Source organism: Sarcophilus harrisii, chromosome 5 (genome assembly GCF_902635505.1).
Source record: "Sarcophilus harrisii chromosome 5, mSarHar1.11, whole genome shotgun sequence".
Lineage (NCBI taxonomy): Eukaryota > Metazoa > Chordata > Mammalia > Dasyuromorphia > Dasyuridae > Sarcophilus > Sarcophilus harrisii.
Genome location: NC_045430.1, coordinates 38443646 through 38463475, shown reverse-complemented (window position 1 = coordinate 38463475; position 19830 = coordinate 38443646). Strand labels below are relative to the sequence as shown.

Genomic DNA, 19830 nt, shown 5'->3' with positions numbered 1-19830 from the left:
GGAAGATCTGGGTTGAGATTCTGGTGCTGACCCTTACTAGCCAAATGATCACTTAACCTCTCATTATTCCAGACAACTTTCTGAGACCATAAATTATCAGTGAATTACTAGTTACTGTTGGCAGATGGAATTTTCATAATGAGAGTTCCCTACACTGGTTAAAATACACATTCAGATAAAAATCAAAATTAACCATAATAAGAATAACTGACTTTATATAGTATCTTAGAATTTGCAAAGCATTTTCCATATATCAGAGAATATTTCATTATCTATATTATCTATAATTATTTCCATAGAATATCATTTCAGTCTCACATCTATCTATAAACTGAAAGGTACAAGTATTATTCATATTTTATGGTTGAGGAAACTGAGATTTAGGTTAAAATAGGTCATGATGGGTAGTTAAACCAAGACTGTCCTAACTCCCTTTTATCATACTTCACTGTGATTAATCTACAAGGTGAATCTTCTAATCCCCAAGAATGGGGATTAATTTTAGTTTTAGGAGCTATTTTTGTTCTTTAAAAAAATTCTGATATAAACAAACTGTTCATCACATATGTGTCTTTGGGCACTTGAGCATGTATATCCCCAGACATACATCTGGTTTGGTTTGATTTTCCAGAGCATCAATCAATATATAATCAATAGATATTTGTTAAGCCCCTATTAAGTACTCTACTAAACACTACAGATACAAAAGAGGCAAAAGATAGTTCCTCCTCTCAAGAATCTTCTGATCTAAATATGAAAAATTATGATCTAAAGTTTGAAAAATATACTTGATGTTTTGGGCATCAATGGCTTCAGTAGATTCTAGGTCTGTCTTTGGAATCAGGAAAACAAATTAAAATTCTCCTTTCTGATATCTACTTACTGTGTGACATCTGGCAAGTTATTTAACTCCTCATGCCTTGAGGCTATTCTTTTACATTACATATGAATAGATATAAAGAATTCAGTATTCTAAAGAGAATACAGTATTCTTTTAAAATGCTGATCTGCTGTGAAAAGAGTTACCAACCTGGGAATTCTTCATACCAATGAAATCACAGCTATTGTCTGTCCTCCCCTATCAAAAAAAAAAAAAAAAAAAAATTAGCACCAGAATTTGTGAGACCTTGAAACTTTCCATATATTGGGATGAGCAGTTTGTCTTTTGTGACAATCTGTATTTCTCTTTGGTCCAAACTCCAGTTTATTTCAGATTGGGAAGGGATACTATAAAACCTTAGAGTGGTTTCCAGTGATCTTGAGACCAAAGTCCAGATTAAATTCAACGGTAATACAACAATTGAAATCTACTCAGATTGTAATTTTATATACTTTATCTTTTCTAAGATTCTCAGTAACCCTTTAGAAAGGTTTCTGGTCCCCATTTTGCAAGAGATCAGAGTGGTCCAGGGACTTGGTTTTGAGATTGTTCTATTTGGGAATTTGGGGCTTTATAGTATGTGAAATCCATAACTGTGAAACTCCTTTTCACAAGTGGCAGAGCAAAGAAAGGGATAGGCATCCATTCAAGATGGGTGCCACCAGGATGTAGCCTTTTTATTATTCTGAAATACATCCCAAGGCATTCTTCTATTCATACTGAGCCTTGGCAAAATGCATTAGCTGATGAAATCTCTTCTTGTCTTCATTATGGCCACTTGGCATTTGAGCAGAAAGAGATTCTCCTGATGAGATTTTTAGTGGGGTGTGAAGAATCTGACAGAAAAAGCCAGTAAATGAAAAAGTCTTTGGAGTTAGGACAAAGAGACACCAGAACACTCATCTTCTAACCTTCAGAACTTGGATTCTGTGTAATCAAACATGGTTGTCCCATTTTAGGAAAACAAGTCTTAACCAGAACATGATCTGATGTTCTGGTTAGACTTCTTTTTTTGTAGATAAGTCTCTCTGTCTCCCTCTTTTCCATTTCATCTTTTCATTTGTTAAAGGAAAAATCTGTCTCCATCAGGAGAGAAGCATGACTGGGAAAGGGATTAAAAAAAATAACTAGAGTGGAATTTTTAATTATTCATTTAACTTTTTTCACTTAATATTTTTTCCAATTGCATATAAAGATAATTTTCAAAATTTATTTTTGTAAGATTTTGAGTTCCATATTTTTCTCTCTTCCTCTCTTCCCTCCACCTTCCCCAAGACAACAAACAATTTGATATAGGTTATACTTATATATAGATTACATATATAGGTTATTCATATATATATATATATATATGATATAGGTTATACATATATATATAGATTATATATCACATGATATATAATCATGTGAAACATATTTCCTCATTAGTCATGTTGTTAAAGAAAATCAGAACAAAAGGAGAAAACCACAAGCAAGAAAAAAAACAAAAAAAAATTGGAAATAGTATGCTTCAATATTCATTCACACTCCATGGTTCTTTTTCTAGATTAGGATAACATTTTCCATTATGAGTCTTTTGGAATTGTCTTGGATCACTGTATTGCTGAAAAGAACTAAATCAATCATAGCTGATAACTGCATAGTGTTGCTATAACTGTGTACAATGTTCTCTTGGTTTTGCTTACTTTACTCAGCATCAGTTTATATAAGTGTGTCCAGGTTTTTTGGAAATCCTCTTCCTCATCATTTATAGTATTCCATTACATCCATACACCACAGCTTGTTCAACTGTTCTCCTGTTGATTGGCATTCCCTCAATTTCCAATTCTTTGCCACCACAAAAAGATGTAATAGGGGTCCTTTTCCCTTTTTTATGATCTCTTTGTGTATTGCTAAATTAAAGGGGTGTGCACAGCTTTACAGCCCTTCAGGCACGGTTCCAAATTATTCTCCAGAATGGTTGGACCAGTTCACAACTCCACCAACAATGCATTAATGTTTCAGTTTTCTGACATCTTCTCCAACATTATCATTTTCCTTTTCTGGCATATTGACCAATCTGAATAAGTGTGAGATGGTACCTCAGAATTGCATTTGCATAATTTGCATTTTTTCATATGACTATAAATAGCTTTAATATCTCCCTCTGAAAACTGCCTATTCATATCCTTTGATCATTTATCACTTGGAGAATGACTTGTATTCTTATAAATTTGACGCAATTCACTTATATATTTGAGAAATGACATCTTTAGTAGAAACACTGGCTGTAAAAATGGTTTCCAGTTTTCTGCTTTCCTCAGGTGGAATTTTTAAAAGACCACTATTTGGCTTCATAATTATACTACATGGAGACCTTTCCAGAAAAGGTATATTGACACTTGGTTTCTTTATTTTGCAAAGGTATGAGAGGCTAGAAGATCAGCTTCATGACTTGACGGATCTTCACCAGCATGAGACCACCAACCTGAAGCAAGAACTTGCCAGCATAGAAGAGAAGGTGGCTTACCAGGCTTATGAAAGGTCTCAAGATGTTCAGGTAAAACCCTTATTTTAATTAGTCTGATGCTTTTTGTTTTATCATGATAGTTAATTCTGGATATTGCCTCTTCCCCTCCTCATATTGAAAACCTTCCTAGCAAAACATTTGAACAAAACCAGTGAATTGTCTATATGTCAGAAGATGCAACATTCTGCATCCACTGTCACTACCCCCCCTCTCCAATTTTTCTGCAGAGAGGAAGGAAGGATGGTTCACTTCAGCCTTTCACTTCTTCCTTAATTCAGATATAGGCACAAGCTTTAATTTACTTGGAGAAAGTGAATTCTTTTTCACTTTTTCTTTTTCTTTTATAACCCTAAGGAGTATAGTTACGGGACCACAATTTCCAAACCTCTACCTTCAGTCAACACATATTTCCTCTCTCCCTTTCCAAACAGGAAGTAAAGATTCATTTTTTCTTAGAATGCTCTGATCAGGTAAAACAAATATCTATTAAACATTTACTGTGTATACAGGGTTCTATTAGTATAGCTATAAAACAAAGGATCACTGACATAAGAATTATTTATAATGTACCTACTATATTCTCAGCCCTCTTCTAGGCATTGAAAAAATAAAAATGAATTAGTCCCTACCTTCAAGGAATTTCCATCCATTCAGGGAAGATAAAATATTTTGAGGGAATATAAATTTGAGGAAAGAGATGACATAATTCTTGCCGTTAAGAAGCTTGTTCTCTAGTTGGGGAAAAGAGACTGGTGCACATTTAGAATACTTATCAAATGATGCTAAATGTAATATCTCCTTGAAAGCAAAAATTATTTCATTTTAGAATTTTTTTTTCTTTGTGTCTCCAGTATCAAATACAACATGGCATGTAGTATGTTTGTCCTTATGGTTATTTGACAAATTGTGGTATGGAACCAGAAATAACAATTCAAAAGAAAGTGTTTCTTTTATTTTTTTCTTTCTTTCTTTTCTTTTCTTTCTTTTTCTTTTTCTTTTTCTTTTTTTTTTTTGCTGAGGCATTTGGAGTTAAATGACTTGTCCAGGGTCACACAACTAGGAAGCGTTAAGTATCTGAGATCAGAGTTGAATTTACCTCCTTCTGACTAAAGAACTGGAGCTCTATCCACTGCACCACCTAGCTGCCCTGAGGGTATTTCTTAAAAGTTCTTGGGAGTTCAGAAAAAGTAACATGAGCTAGAGATGGAGAAGATAGGACATGAATGGATAAAATTTAGATTGGTAGTAAGTAGAGCAAGTCTTGATATAGACTGTAAGATTTTTAGGCTAGGGATAGTAATCTTTTTGTCTTTATAACCCTAATACCTAGAACATAGGAGAAAATTTATAAATATTGGACTTGCTGGACTAGACTGAATTAGATTTAATCAACATATAATCTTTTCACAGAATAAAAACCCTCTGAGGGCAGGTGCTGTTTTGTAGTTTTTAAAAACCTATTTATATCTCGCACATAGTAGGCAGTTAATAAATACTTGTTGGATTGGACCGAATAGGATTAATTGCCATATTTAAACTAATCTTTCCATCAGAATGTGAGCTTTCTGTGAGGGCAGCCACTGGTTTTGTTTTTATATTTCTATTCCTAATATCTGGTACATAGTAAGTAATTTATAAATGCTCACTGACAAATGGATAATGTTTCCAAATAGAAAACAGGTCTCATTATGGTGCTATGAAATTTTTTCAAAGAGGAAGCTTACTTACTTTAGAGCATTTACACCTGGTGGTTCCGAAACATGTTCATAGTTTTATCTCCATGTTACAGATAGTATAGGTCCTCAAAAGTGTGTCCTTGATCTTATTCCTCTCTCTACACTTAATCCCCTGGAAATCTCACCTATGCCACAGCTTTCCCCATCACCTCTGTATCCATAATCTATCGATTTTATCCTGGCCTCTTTCCTGAGTTCTAGAGACCCCTCAAAACTGCCTCCTGAACCTCTCCATTGAAGGCCACCAATCTCTGTTACCTCTTGTGTGAAAGGGTGGGAGAGGACCCTGGGCTTGAAGATGAGGAAGCTTGGGTTGAAATCTCACTTCTGACACATTAGCTGTGTGATCCTGGGCAAGTATCCTCATGAGGATTGCTTCCAACTCTAATTCTGTGATTCTGTGACTTAACATCTTTGCCTTCCTTCATTTTCTCCTTCCCTTCATGCTGGATCCTCACTGGCCTTCACCTAGGAAGATGTCCCTGGTCCCTTTTCCTCAAGCCACCATTGGACCATATCCCTTGCATCCCCCTCCCCTTTCACAGACTTTCAGTACTTCCCTATTATTACCTGCAGGGTAAAGCCCAAACTTCATTGACTAATATTCAAGGCCCTCCATGCTTGCATATACACACACACACACACACACACACATCATAGACTATTAGGACCAGAAGAAATCTTAGAGCTTTTCTAGACCAAACTAGACTAAATGCTTCCATTTCCAAGAATAAGCTTCCCTCATCTGATAGAATTTGAATTCCTTGAGAACCCAAATTATTTGACTTTGGAGTATGTATCTCTAGTGTAGTAACTCGTACATAGTCGGAGCTCAAGAAATGCTTGTTGACTAATTGCTTGTTTCCCCTACCTTTGAGGTTAGTGTTTAAAATTGTTTAAATTGTTGGTGTTAAAATTGTCAAAAGACTCAGACTTTTTTTTTATTATGGGTGTGTTTTAACTTTCATAGGTTGAGGCTTAAGACATATGAGGGTGGGAGGATGGGGGCAAGGGTGGAGTTGGGGCAAGAGAAACAAGGGAAGCATATAATTAGGGCGTTAGCTGACATTACCAGACCAGGATAGGGTACAGTAAGGAAACAATACACCTGGGCTGTGCCTACTGGGTAGTGAAGGCTCTGTGTTACAGGTAAATGTGTCTGCATACTAGGACAGCCCACATGATTGAGCAGTCCACACACTGGCAGACCCCAAGGCAGGTGGGAGCCATGAAATTTCTAGAGAGGTAGGATCTTGCTTGAGCACAAGGCACCAAGAATCGGCTTCACATTAGAATCACAGGGCAAGACAGTTTCCTATCCTTGACATTTTGAACCAGAGACTTCTGGCTTTATATTGGTCTAAAAATAAGCCATACCCTTAAAATAAAGGGGAAAAAATACAGAGGTGTTCACTGAAAAATAATTATACACATTTATGATCCTAAAAGTTCTGGCTTATAGAAAGAGGTTTTTTTTCCCCTTCTCTGAAATGTAAATATCTCAAGAAAGAATAGTGTCTTTTGAATGAGAGATCTTGGGTTCACATCCCAGATGGTATGTGTTACATGTGTGACCCAATCACTTAACTTTCCTGGGCCTCATCTGTAAAATGAAAGAGTTGGATTAAAAGGGCTCTGAGGACCTTTTGACTATGGTTCTGTGATTCTGTAGTGATATAATGGTTATTCTCTCATCTTCCTAATACTTCCACCCAGAGATATGCTAGAGCAAGCTCACACCAATCAAGGATTAAATTTTCACTATGAGTAGACCCTTGAGAACCAACCAAAAGAGTATATTTCTTAGGGCAGTGGCCTGAAGGGTAAATCTTTTGCCAAATTTTGCTTAGTTGTTCCAGAATTTAACTTTGAGCCATTGAATATGAGTTTATTTTTCTTTTTTAAAAAAAAAAAGGATTAATTGAAAATTGAAAAACAAACCCAACCATGGGAATCAGCAAATACTATAAATTAGGGCTTAATTTATTGTTCTGGTAATTGTCTAGACTTAATAAAATGATGGAGATAATGTTAGTAATACAGATTAAACTATAAAACAGGTTCAAAATATGGCCTCTGTTCTCAGAAAGCCAGACACTAAACATTTACCAACATACTCCTGCTTCCACCCAAGGCATAGCCTATCTGGATTTAGTGTTACATAACGTTGTTTGCCTCAGTTTCCCCATCTGTAAAATGAGCTGGCGAAGGCAATGACAAACCACTCCAATATCTTTGCCAAGAAATCCCCAAAATGGGATCATGGAGAATTGGATATGACTGAACAAAGCATTTACTGTGCATTCATGTTCTTGGGGATATAAAGAAAAAAATTAAAAATAATCTTTACCCTCACAGAATTTAGAGTCTAGCCAAGAGAAACAATATGTAGAAATATTGGTAGATACAAAATGATGGAGGAGATGTGGGATCCCTGTAGGGCTCTTCACCCTTTTAGTCATGACCCCTTTTGAGAGTCTGGTGAAGAGCTTTCTCAGAATTATATTAATTAAAAATATGAAATTAGATAGAAAGGACTACTATGGAGACCAATTATATTGAAATATAATCATCAGAATGTATTTTTTTTAAGTTCCCAGAGCCTAAGTTAAGTGCTTCAATTCTAGTAGAAGAAAGAAAATGGCATTTGAAACAAGCCAAAGGATTCTTTAACATGAAAGGGAAGACAGAAATGCATGGGGACACAGCATGAAGGTGGAGGGAGGAGTTAGGATGGATTGGAAAAGGGCCTAGACTTTTGAAGTGGAGAGACTCAATTCAGAGGCTCTTACTCTAAGATTCCAGTGAACAAGGAGCAACAGCCACAGTGGTAGCTTTCCACAAACTGAAATTCGGGGTCGGCTATTTTACCAGGAATGGTGTGAGCTGGTGTTTCAGCTGCCTGGCTGATCATCCCCAAACCTCGGAACTTTGCACAATTACAGAAAAGGTGGAAAGCATTGACTTCCCAAGCCAGGCTAACTGACAAATTATGGGGCATTTCTGGCCATGCTCTTAGCTACGAGTGCTGTTTCTATCACACTGGGCCACTTAATCATTCACATTTTAACAGGTAAATTATAAGGGTCCAGTATGATGTCATTTTGCTTCCAAAAGTGGCGGCCTTTTGTTGTCTGTGTCAGGTTTTTGTTGGTGCTTGGATTACTTCCTTCTTCCCCCCCTTTTTTTTCTGATCACCTAGAAATTATTTTGGGGAAAAGTGAAAAGCAGAGAAGGAGGGGGCAAAGGCCCCCAGGAGATTCAGAAAACTCAATTTAAGCTTTTATTCCTGATCTCCTTTTGAACTACAGAAGGGGGAAAAATTCTTGCCAAGGAAATGACTAAGCATGTGCTTTTGTCATGTTGGTGGGTAGTGAAGCTGTCAGGGGTCTTACTCAGCAAAGTCTTAGTCATGGTGCAGATTCGGAGTCTCAGTCCTTGCCTCTGCACTGTGTCAAATGGCCATGGGCTGAAGGAACAGGTCAACCTCCAGCTAAATAAAAGGTTTTTAAGGAAATAGATTTATTCTGAACCCTCAATGAAAATCATCTAAAAATAATGCAAAGAAACAACACTAATTCACAGATCCATGGCCCTTTAAGGTTTGCAGAGAGTTAAACAGGCATGTATTATTGCTCTCATTTAGCAGAAGAGGAAACTGTGGTTCTGAAGTTTAGAGGATCACAAATCTACTCCCATTTTATTTTTGGTTGGTTTGTTTGTTTAACGGATAAAGAAACAGGGGCAGGCAGGTGGTACAGTGGATAGAGCATCAGCCCTGAAGTCAGGAGGACCCGAGTTCAAATTTGACCTCAGACATTTAACACTTCCTAGCTGTGTGATTCTGGGCAAGTCACTTAATCCCAATTGTCTCGGGGAGAAAAACAGAAGAAGAAACTGAGACCAAAAGAGAGACTCAGTTCCTTACTCTTTGTCTCACAACTAGTTAAGTGTCTAAGGCAGAATTTGAATCTGGATCTTCCTAACTCCAGGCTCAGGACTCTTATTCTTCTCCCTCCTCCTCCTTATAGCTGCCTTGGACAAAGCTCTTCTGTTCTTCCTGAATTCTGTGACCTAGTTAGGACTGAAGTCACTAGAGGTCCAAAGTTGGGGAATATTATAGGAACTCTTAATTTCTGTTATACTAATTTTATAGCATGCTAAGAGAAGACCCTTGTATTCTTTATATGAGAAGAAATGAAGATGCTTTAACTTTGATCATCTGGTATAATGAGAGTTGCCATGGCAATGTGTTAACTCCATTCCTTGGTCTCCAATATACATACTTAATAGAAAATTATAATGAATATTGGAGCTATTAGCTAGCTACCTCTCTGTCTCTGTGACTCTGTCTTTTTCTCCCTCTCTTCCCCCCCTCTGTCTTTTAAGTAAATGCATATTAGGAGAGACAATATTGAACATCACAACAGGCTTTTCAGTTAGCCAGCATTTATAGAGTGCTTACTGTAATCCCCAGCTTTGAGGATACAGGTGCAAAAACATGGTCCCTACCCTCAAGGGGCTACTGGGTCAATAAACAGGGAAACAAATGTTTGTTGAATGAATAATAATTGGTCAGGGGCCTTCCTAGACAACTAAAGGTTTTTACCTTCATTTTTTCACCTCTCTTAGGGGCAGAGGGTTGTACATCAACCATTTCCTCTGTAATATCTGGATATGCAATACACTCCATGAGCTTTGTCATTGTTGTTCAATTTTCAATTGTGTTGATCCATTTGAAATTTTCTTGGCAAAGATAGTGGAATGATTTGCCATTTCCTTGAACAGCTCATTTTGCAGATGAGGAAACTGAGGTAAACAAGACAATTAATTAGTCTGTGGACTGATTCTGAAAATCTATTATCGTCACCAAGGATATTCCATTACAAGGAATAGTTATTGGCAGATAGTACAGACTCATAGAGCATGAGCAGAAAGGAACCTTAAAAGCTATGAAATTCAGCCCCTTGATTTTACAGTAGAAGAAAGTGAAGTTCAGGAGGGTTAAGATCTCTTAGCTACTAAGCATCTGAGACAGGATTTGAATCTCTAGCAACATCCATTATACTATGCTTCCTCAAATGATCCCCATATCCTAGGTAGATCATCCTGGTCCAGGCAAGATAGTTAGGGATAGAACACTAGCTCTAGAGTTTGGAAGACCTGGCTTCAGATCCTGGGCTGTGTGATCCTGGGTAAGTCACTTTTCTTCTGTTTGCCACAGATTTCTCCTCTGTGAAATGGGGGAGATGGTAAAATCTACCTCCCGGTGTTGTTGTAAGGTTACAATGGGAATATTTGTAAAGTGTTTTTCTAATAAGAAAGCTCTCACCAAACACTGTTATTGTGATTGCTCTTTCAAGCAATAATAATCATTACTCTTCATGTTTATGTAGCACTGTTAGGTTTCATAAAGTGCTCTTTCAAGCATAATATTGACAGACAGATCTGCTACATTTCCAGAAAATTAAAAAAACTTGCAAAGTCCTTTCACATATATCTCTCATTTGATCTTATTGGACAAAATGAGCTAAAAGCTTGGTTTCTTTTTTCTTTTTCTTTCTGTCTTCTTCGTTAGACTAACATCATTAAAATGTATGAATGACTTTCCCCTCAAATTAGAAATGTATACAATTGGAGCTTGAAATTTTTTCTTTAAATTGAGAAACTCACACGGTAGAAGCTTTGAACCCTCAACAGTAGGTTTTTTAAATTTTGTACTTCACATACACCAAACAGTCAATAAGCACTTATTTTGTGCCAGGAACTGTGCTAAGCGTTTTGGATACCAAGAAAGGCAAGAGGTGGTTCTTTCCCTCAAGGAGCTTACAACTGAATGGAAGAGACAATTATACACACAAAAAAAGAGACTGTATATGAAACTGAAATTTTTTTACATAACAATCACTTTCCTATAACAACTATCTCTATCACCGTCCAGGACCATGGTTTTACAGCAAAGAAAAGCCATTGAGTGACTGGCAACTCTATGGATTTTGTAACATTCATCATCCATGGCACATAGAAGGGAATAGTTTTTGGTCATCTGGCTTCTGGTACCAAGATTGGTTAAAAGCTTGTAAAACATAGTTACAGATTTAGAAAAAAATAAAAATTGTAAAATTCAGTAGATCTTAACTTTTACTTTAACAGACTGAGACTTAATGTGCCAAAGGATGTCAAAACGTAAGAGTGAGTTTACAAGCCAACACTCCTCATTTTATAGTTCAAAGATTGCCATTCAGTCATTTTCTGTTGTGTCTCATTCTTGGCAAAGACACTGGAATGGTCTGCCATTTCCTTCTCCAGGTCATTTGACAGATGAGGAAACTGAGGCAACAAGGTGAAATGGCCTTCCCAGGGCCACACAGGTAATATGAACTCAGGAAGATAAGTCTTCCTGTCTTCCTCACTCAGGTGAACCCCTGTTGAATCCTATACGTCTCTCTTTTTTCCCCCTGCTCACAGGAAGCCTTGGAATCCTGCCAGACCCGCATCTCCAAGCTCGAGCTTCATCAGCAAGAGCAGCAAGCCCTGCAGACCGACACTGTGAACGCCAAAGTCCTCCTGGGCAAGTGTATCAACGTGATCCTGGCCTTCATGACGGTCATTCTCGTGTGCGTGTCCACCATTGCCAAGTTTGTTGCCCCCATGATGAAGAGCCGCTTACATATCCTCGGCACTTTCTTTGCGGTCACGCTTCTTGCGATATTTTGTAAAAACTGGGATCATATTCTGTGTGCTATCGAGAGGGTAATAATACCGAGATGAATCTATTCATTCTGGCTTCCCTTTCTTTCAAGATAGCAAACCTTTTCCACGTATACTAACTACCAAATTTTTCAAAGCAGTTGTCATGCACAGTGATGACAGATTCAAGAGGACTCAAGCTGTAACCTGTAAATAATTACAATTCTCTAACTTGATAGCAGTTGCCTACTTAATCACTGTCCATGGTTAGCCCGTCTTCTTGTCAAATTCTCCCCTCACTACTTGCTGCCTTAATTGGAACAGATTTCCATTCTGCAAAACCAGCACAGCATAAGAAGGGGGGGGGGGGGTGTCAGGTTGTTTTATTTTATGTTTTTTAATTTAACTTTTTGTTGTATTTAAGTTTTGGGCTGGGTCAGGAAGACTTGGTGCATGGGAAATGTCAGGAAGGTAAAAGTGGATTTCAAAATCCACCTTTTGAAATTGGGTGTCTCAGCAAACCCTTTCCTCCATTGTGGAAAAAACAAGAGAGTTTGACTTGGTGAAAGATGAGCCACGGGGACTAGAAAAATCAAAGGATTCTTTTCTACAAAGGTATCCAATCCACTTAGCTGCCAATTAGGGACCCCTGTGTCCATCGTGATTCACTAGACTTGTCATGGGGACATTGAAAAGGCTCCCAACTTACAAGGAGCCTCGCTTTAGGGTTTAATGAGGATCTATTCTCCTTGAAATTGCAAAATGGTAGGATTTATGAGTGGATTTAATCATTCCACTTGACTTATCTTAACAGACCAGTGACTGATTTTTGCTCTAGAATGTGCCAAATATTTCTGTATGGCTCTTGATTAGCAATTGGTCTAGAAGTCATTTGTATTTTGTATTGGGCCCTATAAGGAGTAACCTGACCTGTTTCTATAGGACATTCAACCTTTCAAGAAAATGTGGTCCCCTTTCTGTCTTTCTCTGTGGAAAATCTCAAAGCATATGCCAGACATAGGAAGGATGTTATGTTGCTATAGGAAGCAAGACATGATTTCATTCATTCATTCAACATGATTTCTTGGTCAACTAGAGAGCAAGATGTCACATCAGGGTGGGTCGTTGATTGGAGGGTGATTGAAGTGGATAATGAAATCACCCACAATATTGATAAGGTCCTCTCAGGAAGTTAGGAGACTAGGGAACTAGAGATGCCATCTCTCTTTGGTAGTCTTATGGAAAACGGTGTTGAAGTTAAAGCATTTTTTAAAATTCCAACTTGTATGAAATTTTTTAGCCTCTGAGTAAAGAGGAACAAATGCTTTCTTAAATATTTGAAAATGGAAAGTCTATATAAGTAGAAATTTTCCACTTGGCTCCATGTTATTCAAAACACACCTTCCTTCAGGTGTACAGAAATGTGTGTTCACTTTTAATATGAAGAACTGTTGAAACATCGATGAATTTTTGTTTGTTTTCAGGAAGCATTGTTTTTAATAACCTGGATTCGAACAAAGTGCAATATTTTTTAAATAGCTGCTCTTAGGGAAATCTCTTATTTAATGTGATTGTATGAACTGTGGTTTCATGGAATAGGGGGTAAGCATTTGGGGAAAAAATAGGTATGACTGCGATTTTGTGTCAAGCTTAAAAAAATATACCCAACCTAATCTCTCATTTGGTGCATTTGTTTGAAACAACAAATGACTCAACAAACCAGGATTAAGTGGGAGGGTCTTGGGTTCTTGGAGAGAAGTTTCCAAGGGGCATTCCAGTTTCCTTTCCATGTCTGTTTTTAATGATTAGTATTCACCTGTATCTATGAACAGGGATAAACAAATTGTTGCATTGATTGATATTACAACCAGGATCCCGAGTCTACTCTCAGAGAGAGGCCCTGAAAAATACTCAGGGGTTGAGCAGGGGATGTCTTTATTATGTAATATTTTGTGTTGCCATTTCTTTTCATTTGAAAAGAATGATTAAAACCCAATTTTTCCCCCTTGGGGATTAATATTTGCCCCCTCCTCATTCCCCGTTTATTGCTTATTCTTGAAATTCAGCTATTTCATTCACTTTTCACTGCTAAGCCTCTTCAGAAGAGTGAATCTTCTCACTCTGGTATGAATCAGTATATATTTGGAATGGAATAAATGAGGTTTCATTGGGATGTTATTTGGTAACATTGCAATTTCTGGGACTAGGGAGGGAAGCCAATTCGAGAGGTGTGACATCCTGAAACATCTGTGATTGACAATATCCTGAAACTTATGTAATGGGTAATATCCTAAAACAATTCTTTATTGATGAATGTTGATTTAAATTTATTTGACCAGCTCCCATATAATTGACACTCTTTGTTTTAATGAATCTAACAATAGAGAAGAGTTTTTCTGAAATCTCATTAAAAGTTACGAACCAGCAGCCATTGGTACAGTTTGCGGGGGCAAAGTGTACTTTTCATCTGCTTCCTCTGATTTGTTTTGTTAGGGGGAAAAAACAACCGAATAAGATTTTTCTCTTGGCACGCTATTACATCCCCATTTAATGGGAAGAATGATGGTGTACTGTAGATTGAAAACATTAATGATAATAATAGATGAGCCCTTCAGATTTAAAATCTGCATATTTTTTTTCATAGTAGAAACACAAAACACAGACCTATCAGGAAAATATTGTATGTTTTTTAAGTGACTATACATTTTAAATGTTGAGGAATTTCCTCAAATTTACACATAAGCCAACTAACCTTTTATCCCCCATTGTCCCCTGCCATCCCCATGTACCCATGAAGATAGGATTTTTAAAATTCTTAAGCATAGGAGAGCCAGTTTTTTTGTGTGTGTGTTACCTAACACAAGGATCACTGAAAGAGTCCATGTGGTGTTGAGCCCTAGACAGGAGGAAGCTTTTTATATTTGGTGGGCTTTTCTGATTTTCTTGATCATTAAATATACTTCCCCACAGATTGCCTTTAAAAGGTTCCTTAGTTCAAGTTGAGCCAATAACCAAAGACTTGGAGGAGGTGACTTGCCATCTTCAAGCACTGTTAACTTTAGAGAATCTGTCTCATGTTGTATTATTGCCACCCTAATGAGGTGTTAGATTGAGCTCAGCTGAAAGATCAAGACTTCTGTCCTTCTCATTTTTTGGTCATAATTCCACTCCCTGGATTTCTCCTGCCTTCCCTGAGATTGGTAAGAGCCCCATCCACACTGCCCTTCATTAACTTGTCCCTGTGCATCACCACATGAGTGACATTTTCACCCAGCTGCTCTTACAATTCATTCCTTTGGTCTCTGGTACCCAGGCTTCTATTGATGTGCCCCAGTCTTGTCTCTATAAGCTCAATAGTATTGAATGGGACTGGCTTCCCTCTGGTCATCAATTACCTCTGTGTCCTTTGGGTTTGTTTCTGAAATAATTAATTCCTAACATCAGATGGAAGCATTTTTATAATGAGTCAAAAAAAAAAAAAAAAAACAACTCACTGTTTTCTTGCTTTAGAGACTTTTAGGATGTAACACACAATTGTGCATATGTGTATAATATTATAGGTAGTCAATAATGTAAGTGGAAAGGCTCTTCCTGGAACTTGCCTAGAAGAGGACTATAGGGAACCATGTACTACACCTGATCATATCCTTCCCTATATTCTCGGTTCCAACCCCAAGCTCCCTGAACCAGCCAGACCTCTACAATTATTGCCTCCAACCCCATTATTCTCACTTTTCACCTCAGGCCAGGGAAGGGTTGGAGAGGAGAATTACTGCCAGGGATAAGGGACAGCATCATGAGACCACCTGCCTCTTTTACCTAGTAAAGTGATCCTTTAGTCTGATTATCCCCTTTCCTTCAAATCCTCCTTTGATACCCAGTGCTACCAATAATATCTAATCTGATTTTATTAGATCTGGGATTCCAGAGGCTCTCATTGCACTGACCTGTGATTTGTCTTTAGAATCCAAGTGGGGAAAATGAGAAGGTGGGAAGAGGTAAGAGTAGGGTGGGATGCATTTATGAGTGAGTTATAAAGTTAACCCTTTAATCCTTGACAATGAAAGGGGGGAAGCAGGACATCCCAATAAATTGTGGATTGAGTTTAAAAGGGGGGGAAGACAATTGGCAGTCAGCCAAAGACAAAGATGAATTCTCTGACCCCATTCTCTACCATACCCCCTTGGACTTTTAAGCCATGGAACCACCAGCCATGGTTTGGAAAGGGCTCTACATGCCTTTGCCATAGATTTGTTGGGGGAAAGTATGTGCCTGGCATCCTGGAGTCTCTGAATGCATTTTCTCAGAAAAACATCATTACCCAAGATTGTTAGGTTCTAGTCTACAGTGCTAGACTTGAGAATTTAATAGGCCCAGCCTCGGAGCCCAGCCACCCTGGATAACTTTGTGCAAGGTTCTTCCAATAAGTTGGAGACTGTATCATGTGTGTTTCCTTAGCTAACATTAAAGCCCAAACATGATGAATTTAAAATGCAGTGTTTTTACTGGAGAGATGGCTTCAAATGGTGGCTTAGTTCCCACTCTGAGGGATTAACAGCCTGCAGATTTAAATTAGGAAAAAAAGGGAACTGGGCTGCCTACATCCTAAAACACTTAAAAACCTAAAGAAACAAACATTGCAATTAACAAAGAGACTGACTGGCAACCCCCTTTAAGAACAAAAACAGCCAATTTCCTCAAATCAACCAAATGCTATCTGTTCTAAGATGTTTGGAAATACTGTATGTACATAGACCTGATTTATTTGTTACAAATTTTATTTATTTAAAGCATGTGCAGTTTGGTTTTCTTTTGTATGTGTTTGAGAGAAATGTTTCAACAAAAAGCACTGTTTATATCTCAGAGAATGCTAGCATAGGTCGTAGTCATTGAGGGTGAAGGTAGCTCTTAACCTGGCTGTCAAGTCTGATCTGTCCACCGCCAAATTGCCATTTTGTGTAGCACGCTGTAAAGTTTTATGTCAACCAATGTGAAAAAATAAATCTGTAAAGTCTTAGTATATTTTCACCTCATGGTATGTGGTCATAACTGAACTCAAAAACAGGTGCCATTTATTTTTTTAAATAAATGTAATTGATGTCAGTTTGGATGTTTAATAAAGAGTTCAATTTTTTTTAAAAAAATAAAAGCTTTATTGATGCCTTTTTTTTTTTTTACATCAATCATCACCAGCTATTCATCCACCTTCCTACCTTTCCCTTGTAAGAGATAAAACATTACTCAAGACTAATTGATATGTCTCTTGGAGAGGTGAAGGATTGTGAGTGTGGAATAGTATACCTGTCAGAATCACTTTAGCAAAACTAATGGATACATTGAGGGAGGCTGACAGGATATGCAATGCTTTGCCCTCATAATCTTTCTCATCTTAAATAGTGAACATTTATGAATCGCCTATTATATCCAGGCACTAAGCCAAGCACTAAAGATACAAAGAAAGGCATTAACAAAAGTCCCTTCCCTCCAAAAGCTTTTATTCTAATGAGGGAGAAAAGGTGTAAGTAACTAGGTATGAAGGAGATACATATAGATTACTAGATGGAAGGTACACAGAGGGAGAAGGCATTAGCGGTTGTGTGGGGGGAAAGAGGAACTGAAAAAGACTTTCTATGAAAAGTGGGACATGAGCGGGGTCTTGAGAAAAGTCAAAAGACAGAGATGAGAGAACAGAGGATTCCAGACATGGGAGCAAGAGATATTTTGTTTGAGAAAGGTGTAAGGAGGCTAGTGTCCCTGATTTCTAGAAAATATGGAGGAGAGTGAAATAAATAAAAGAATACTAGAAAGGTAGGAAGGAGAGGGGCTTTAATAATGAAACAGAAAATTGTATATTTGATCCTGGAGCTAAATATACAAGATATAATATGGCTAGAACTACACTTTTAGGAGAATCACTTTGCAAGTGAGGAGAGACTTGAAACAGAAGGACTAGTTAGCAAGAAAAGAGAAAGATGAATTTCCTTATTGTTTTTCCAAGCCTACGTTACTCACATTTACAACTGACTTTATTTAAGACTTGGATTTTTTTTAAGCTTTTTATTTTCAAAACATATGCATAAAGTTTTCAACATTAGGTTTTTAATGGCTTCCACATTTTGCAAATGCTATTTTCATTCTGGGCTATCTTGAGCCAGAACCAAAAATAATTGTTCTCCAAATTCCAATGTCATAGGATCATACATTCTGAGCTACAAAGAACCTTCAACAGACATAGAGTGTAACCATCATTTTATAGATGAAGAAACTGAGTTAGTAACTCAGTCGGTCACCGAGTCACTCGGTCATCAAAGTGACAGTGGCAAGATTTAAAGCAAGGTCTTCCAACTCCCAAATCCAGTGATCTTTTCCTTGTATCCTGTTACCTCTGTAGCTTCCCTTCCAGATGGAGATGCCAATATCCTTCCAGCACCTTGAGATTCTGTTTAAAAAAAGAAAGTGGGGCTGACAAAAAGTTATTTCCAAGTAAAATCCAACTTGTATGGGAAGCCTTTCCTAACCCCTCTTAATTCCAGTGCTTTACCTCTTTTATTTCTTGTTTACTCTATGTCCCATTTTATAGATATTTGTTTTCATATTGTCTTCCCCATTAAATGGTAAGTTCCTGAAAGACAGGAACTGTCTTTTACTTCTTTTTTGTTTACTCAGCCCTCCACACAGTGCCTAATACATAATAGGTGCTTTAAGATATTAATCAATTATTCACTGTTGTGTTATCAGAATACTGTGAAAGCTTTTTGTTCCATCTCTGTGGAATAGACTGTAATTTCTATAGTGGGAGGACCAGAGAAGGGGAAAGCAAAAAAGATGAGGCAAGTTAGGGAGTGGACAGTGAAAAGACTGCCCCAGAGCAAACAGACTGCAAATCTTCCTTCTCATTTTCCAACCTCCAAAACTTCAGCATAAAATTATCCTTTTTACCCTTTACATTAGATGTTTTTTAATGCTTTATGTCATAGATCTCTTTGGCAATCTGCTGAAGCCCATGAACTTCATCTTAGAATATGTTTTTAAAATAATGCTTTTAAGTGTATAAAATAAGATTCATAGTATTATAAAAGAAACTAATTATGTTGAAATAAAAACATTTTCTTTTCATCCAAATTATGGAGTCCTTGAAATATATTCCCTGGGGTCCATGAACTCCACATTAAGAACTCCTGTTTTGTGTGCATCCTATAATCAGATTTCTGTCTTAAATGCTCAAAGTCTGGGATTTCAAGGGAAACAAATATAATAATAAATATAATTAAACTTAAATAAATATGTTTGACGTAGAGGAGACTCAGAGGAAACCTGATGGCAGTTTCCAAGTTTCTCCAAGGGCTGCCAAGTGAAAGGGAGGGATTAACATTATTGTTTAATTTGAAAAGGCAAATCTGGAACAATGGGTAGAAAGTTTTAAAAAAGGCCAATTTAGACTGAGGTCAGGAAAAGCCTGAGCTGCCCGGAAGTTTAATCAATCAATCAACTTTTATGGGCTGCTTCAAGAGATGGGGAGCTCCTGCTTCTTGGAGATCTTCAAGCAGAAGCTAAATGAGCACTTGGATAACTAAAAGTGGGAACTCCTGTTTAAGTATTGGATTAGACCACTCAGATCCCTTTTGACCCTCAGATTCAGTGATTCTGCATCTTTGTTGCTTTTGAAGGATCTTGAAGTTATCGGTTAAGACTATAGATGCAAATCTAGAAAGCATGGCAAATTAAGCTGAATGTATAATGTAGCCTACGATGATCCTTGCATATTGTTTCTTTGACTAAATACTTGTAGATTTCTCTTATTTTTCTCTATCCTAAAAGTGGAAGGATGGGGTGGGATGTGGGGAAAGGAGAGAGAACCATTCCAAGTTGGTTGGAATGGAACCAAACAATCTTATTTGTATTTTGTTTGTACATAGTTTTTTGTATGTTTTTTCCCACAATGAGCTCCTTGACATCAGGAACTGTTCTTTGCTTTGCATTGTATCTTTATTGCTTAGCACAGTATCTGGTGCACA

General features: G+C 37.4%; 1 protein-coding gene across 3 annotated transcripts in view; it reads left to right on the top strand.

The window, feature by feature from the left end:
- TMCC3 (transmembrane and coiled-coil domain family 3) overlaps positions 1–15337 on the top strand; it is a 130109-nt gene extending 114772 nt beyond the window's left edge. For all 3 annotated transcript variants that reach the window (XM_031938903.1, XM_031938902.1, XM_003771029.4), the window contains 2 exons: positions 3284–3419; positions 11594–15337. In XM_031938903.1, the coding sequence (XP_031794763.1) occupies positions 3284–3419; positions 11594–11896 (439 nt within the window). In that variant the 3' untranslated portion in view covers positions 11897–15337. The remainder of the gene's footprint in view (positions 1–3283; positions 3420–11593) is intronic.
- The last annotated feature ends 4493 nt before the right edge of the window (positions 15338–19830 follow it).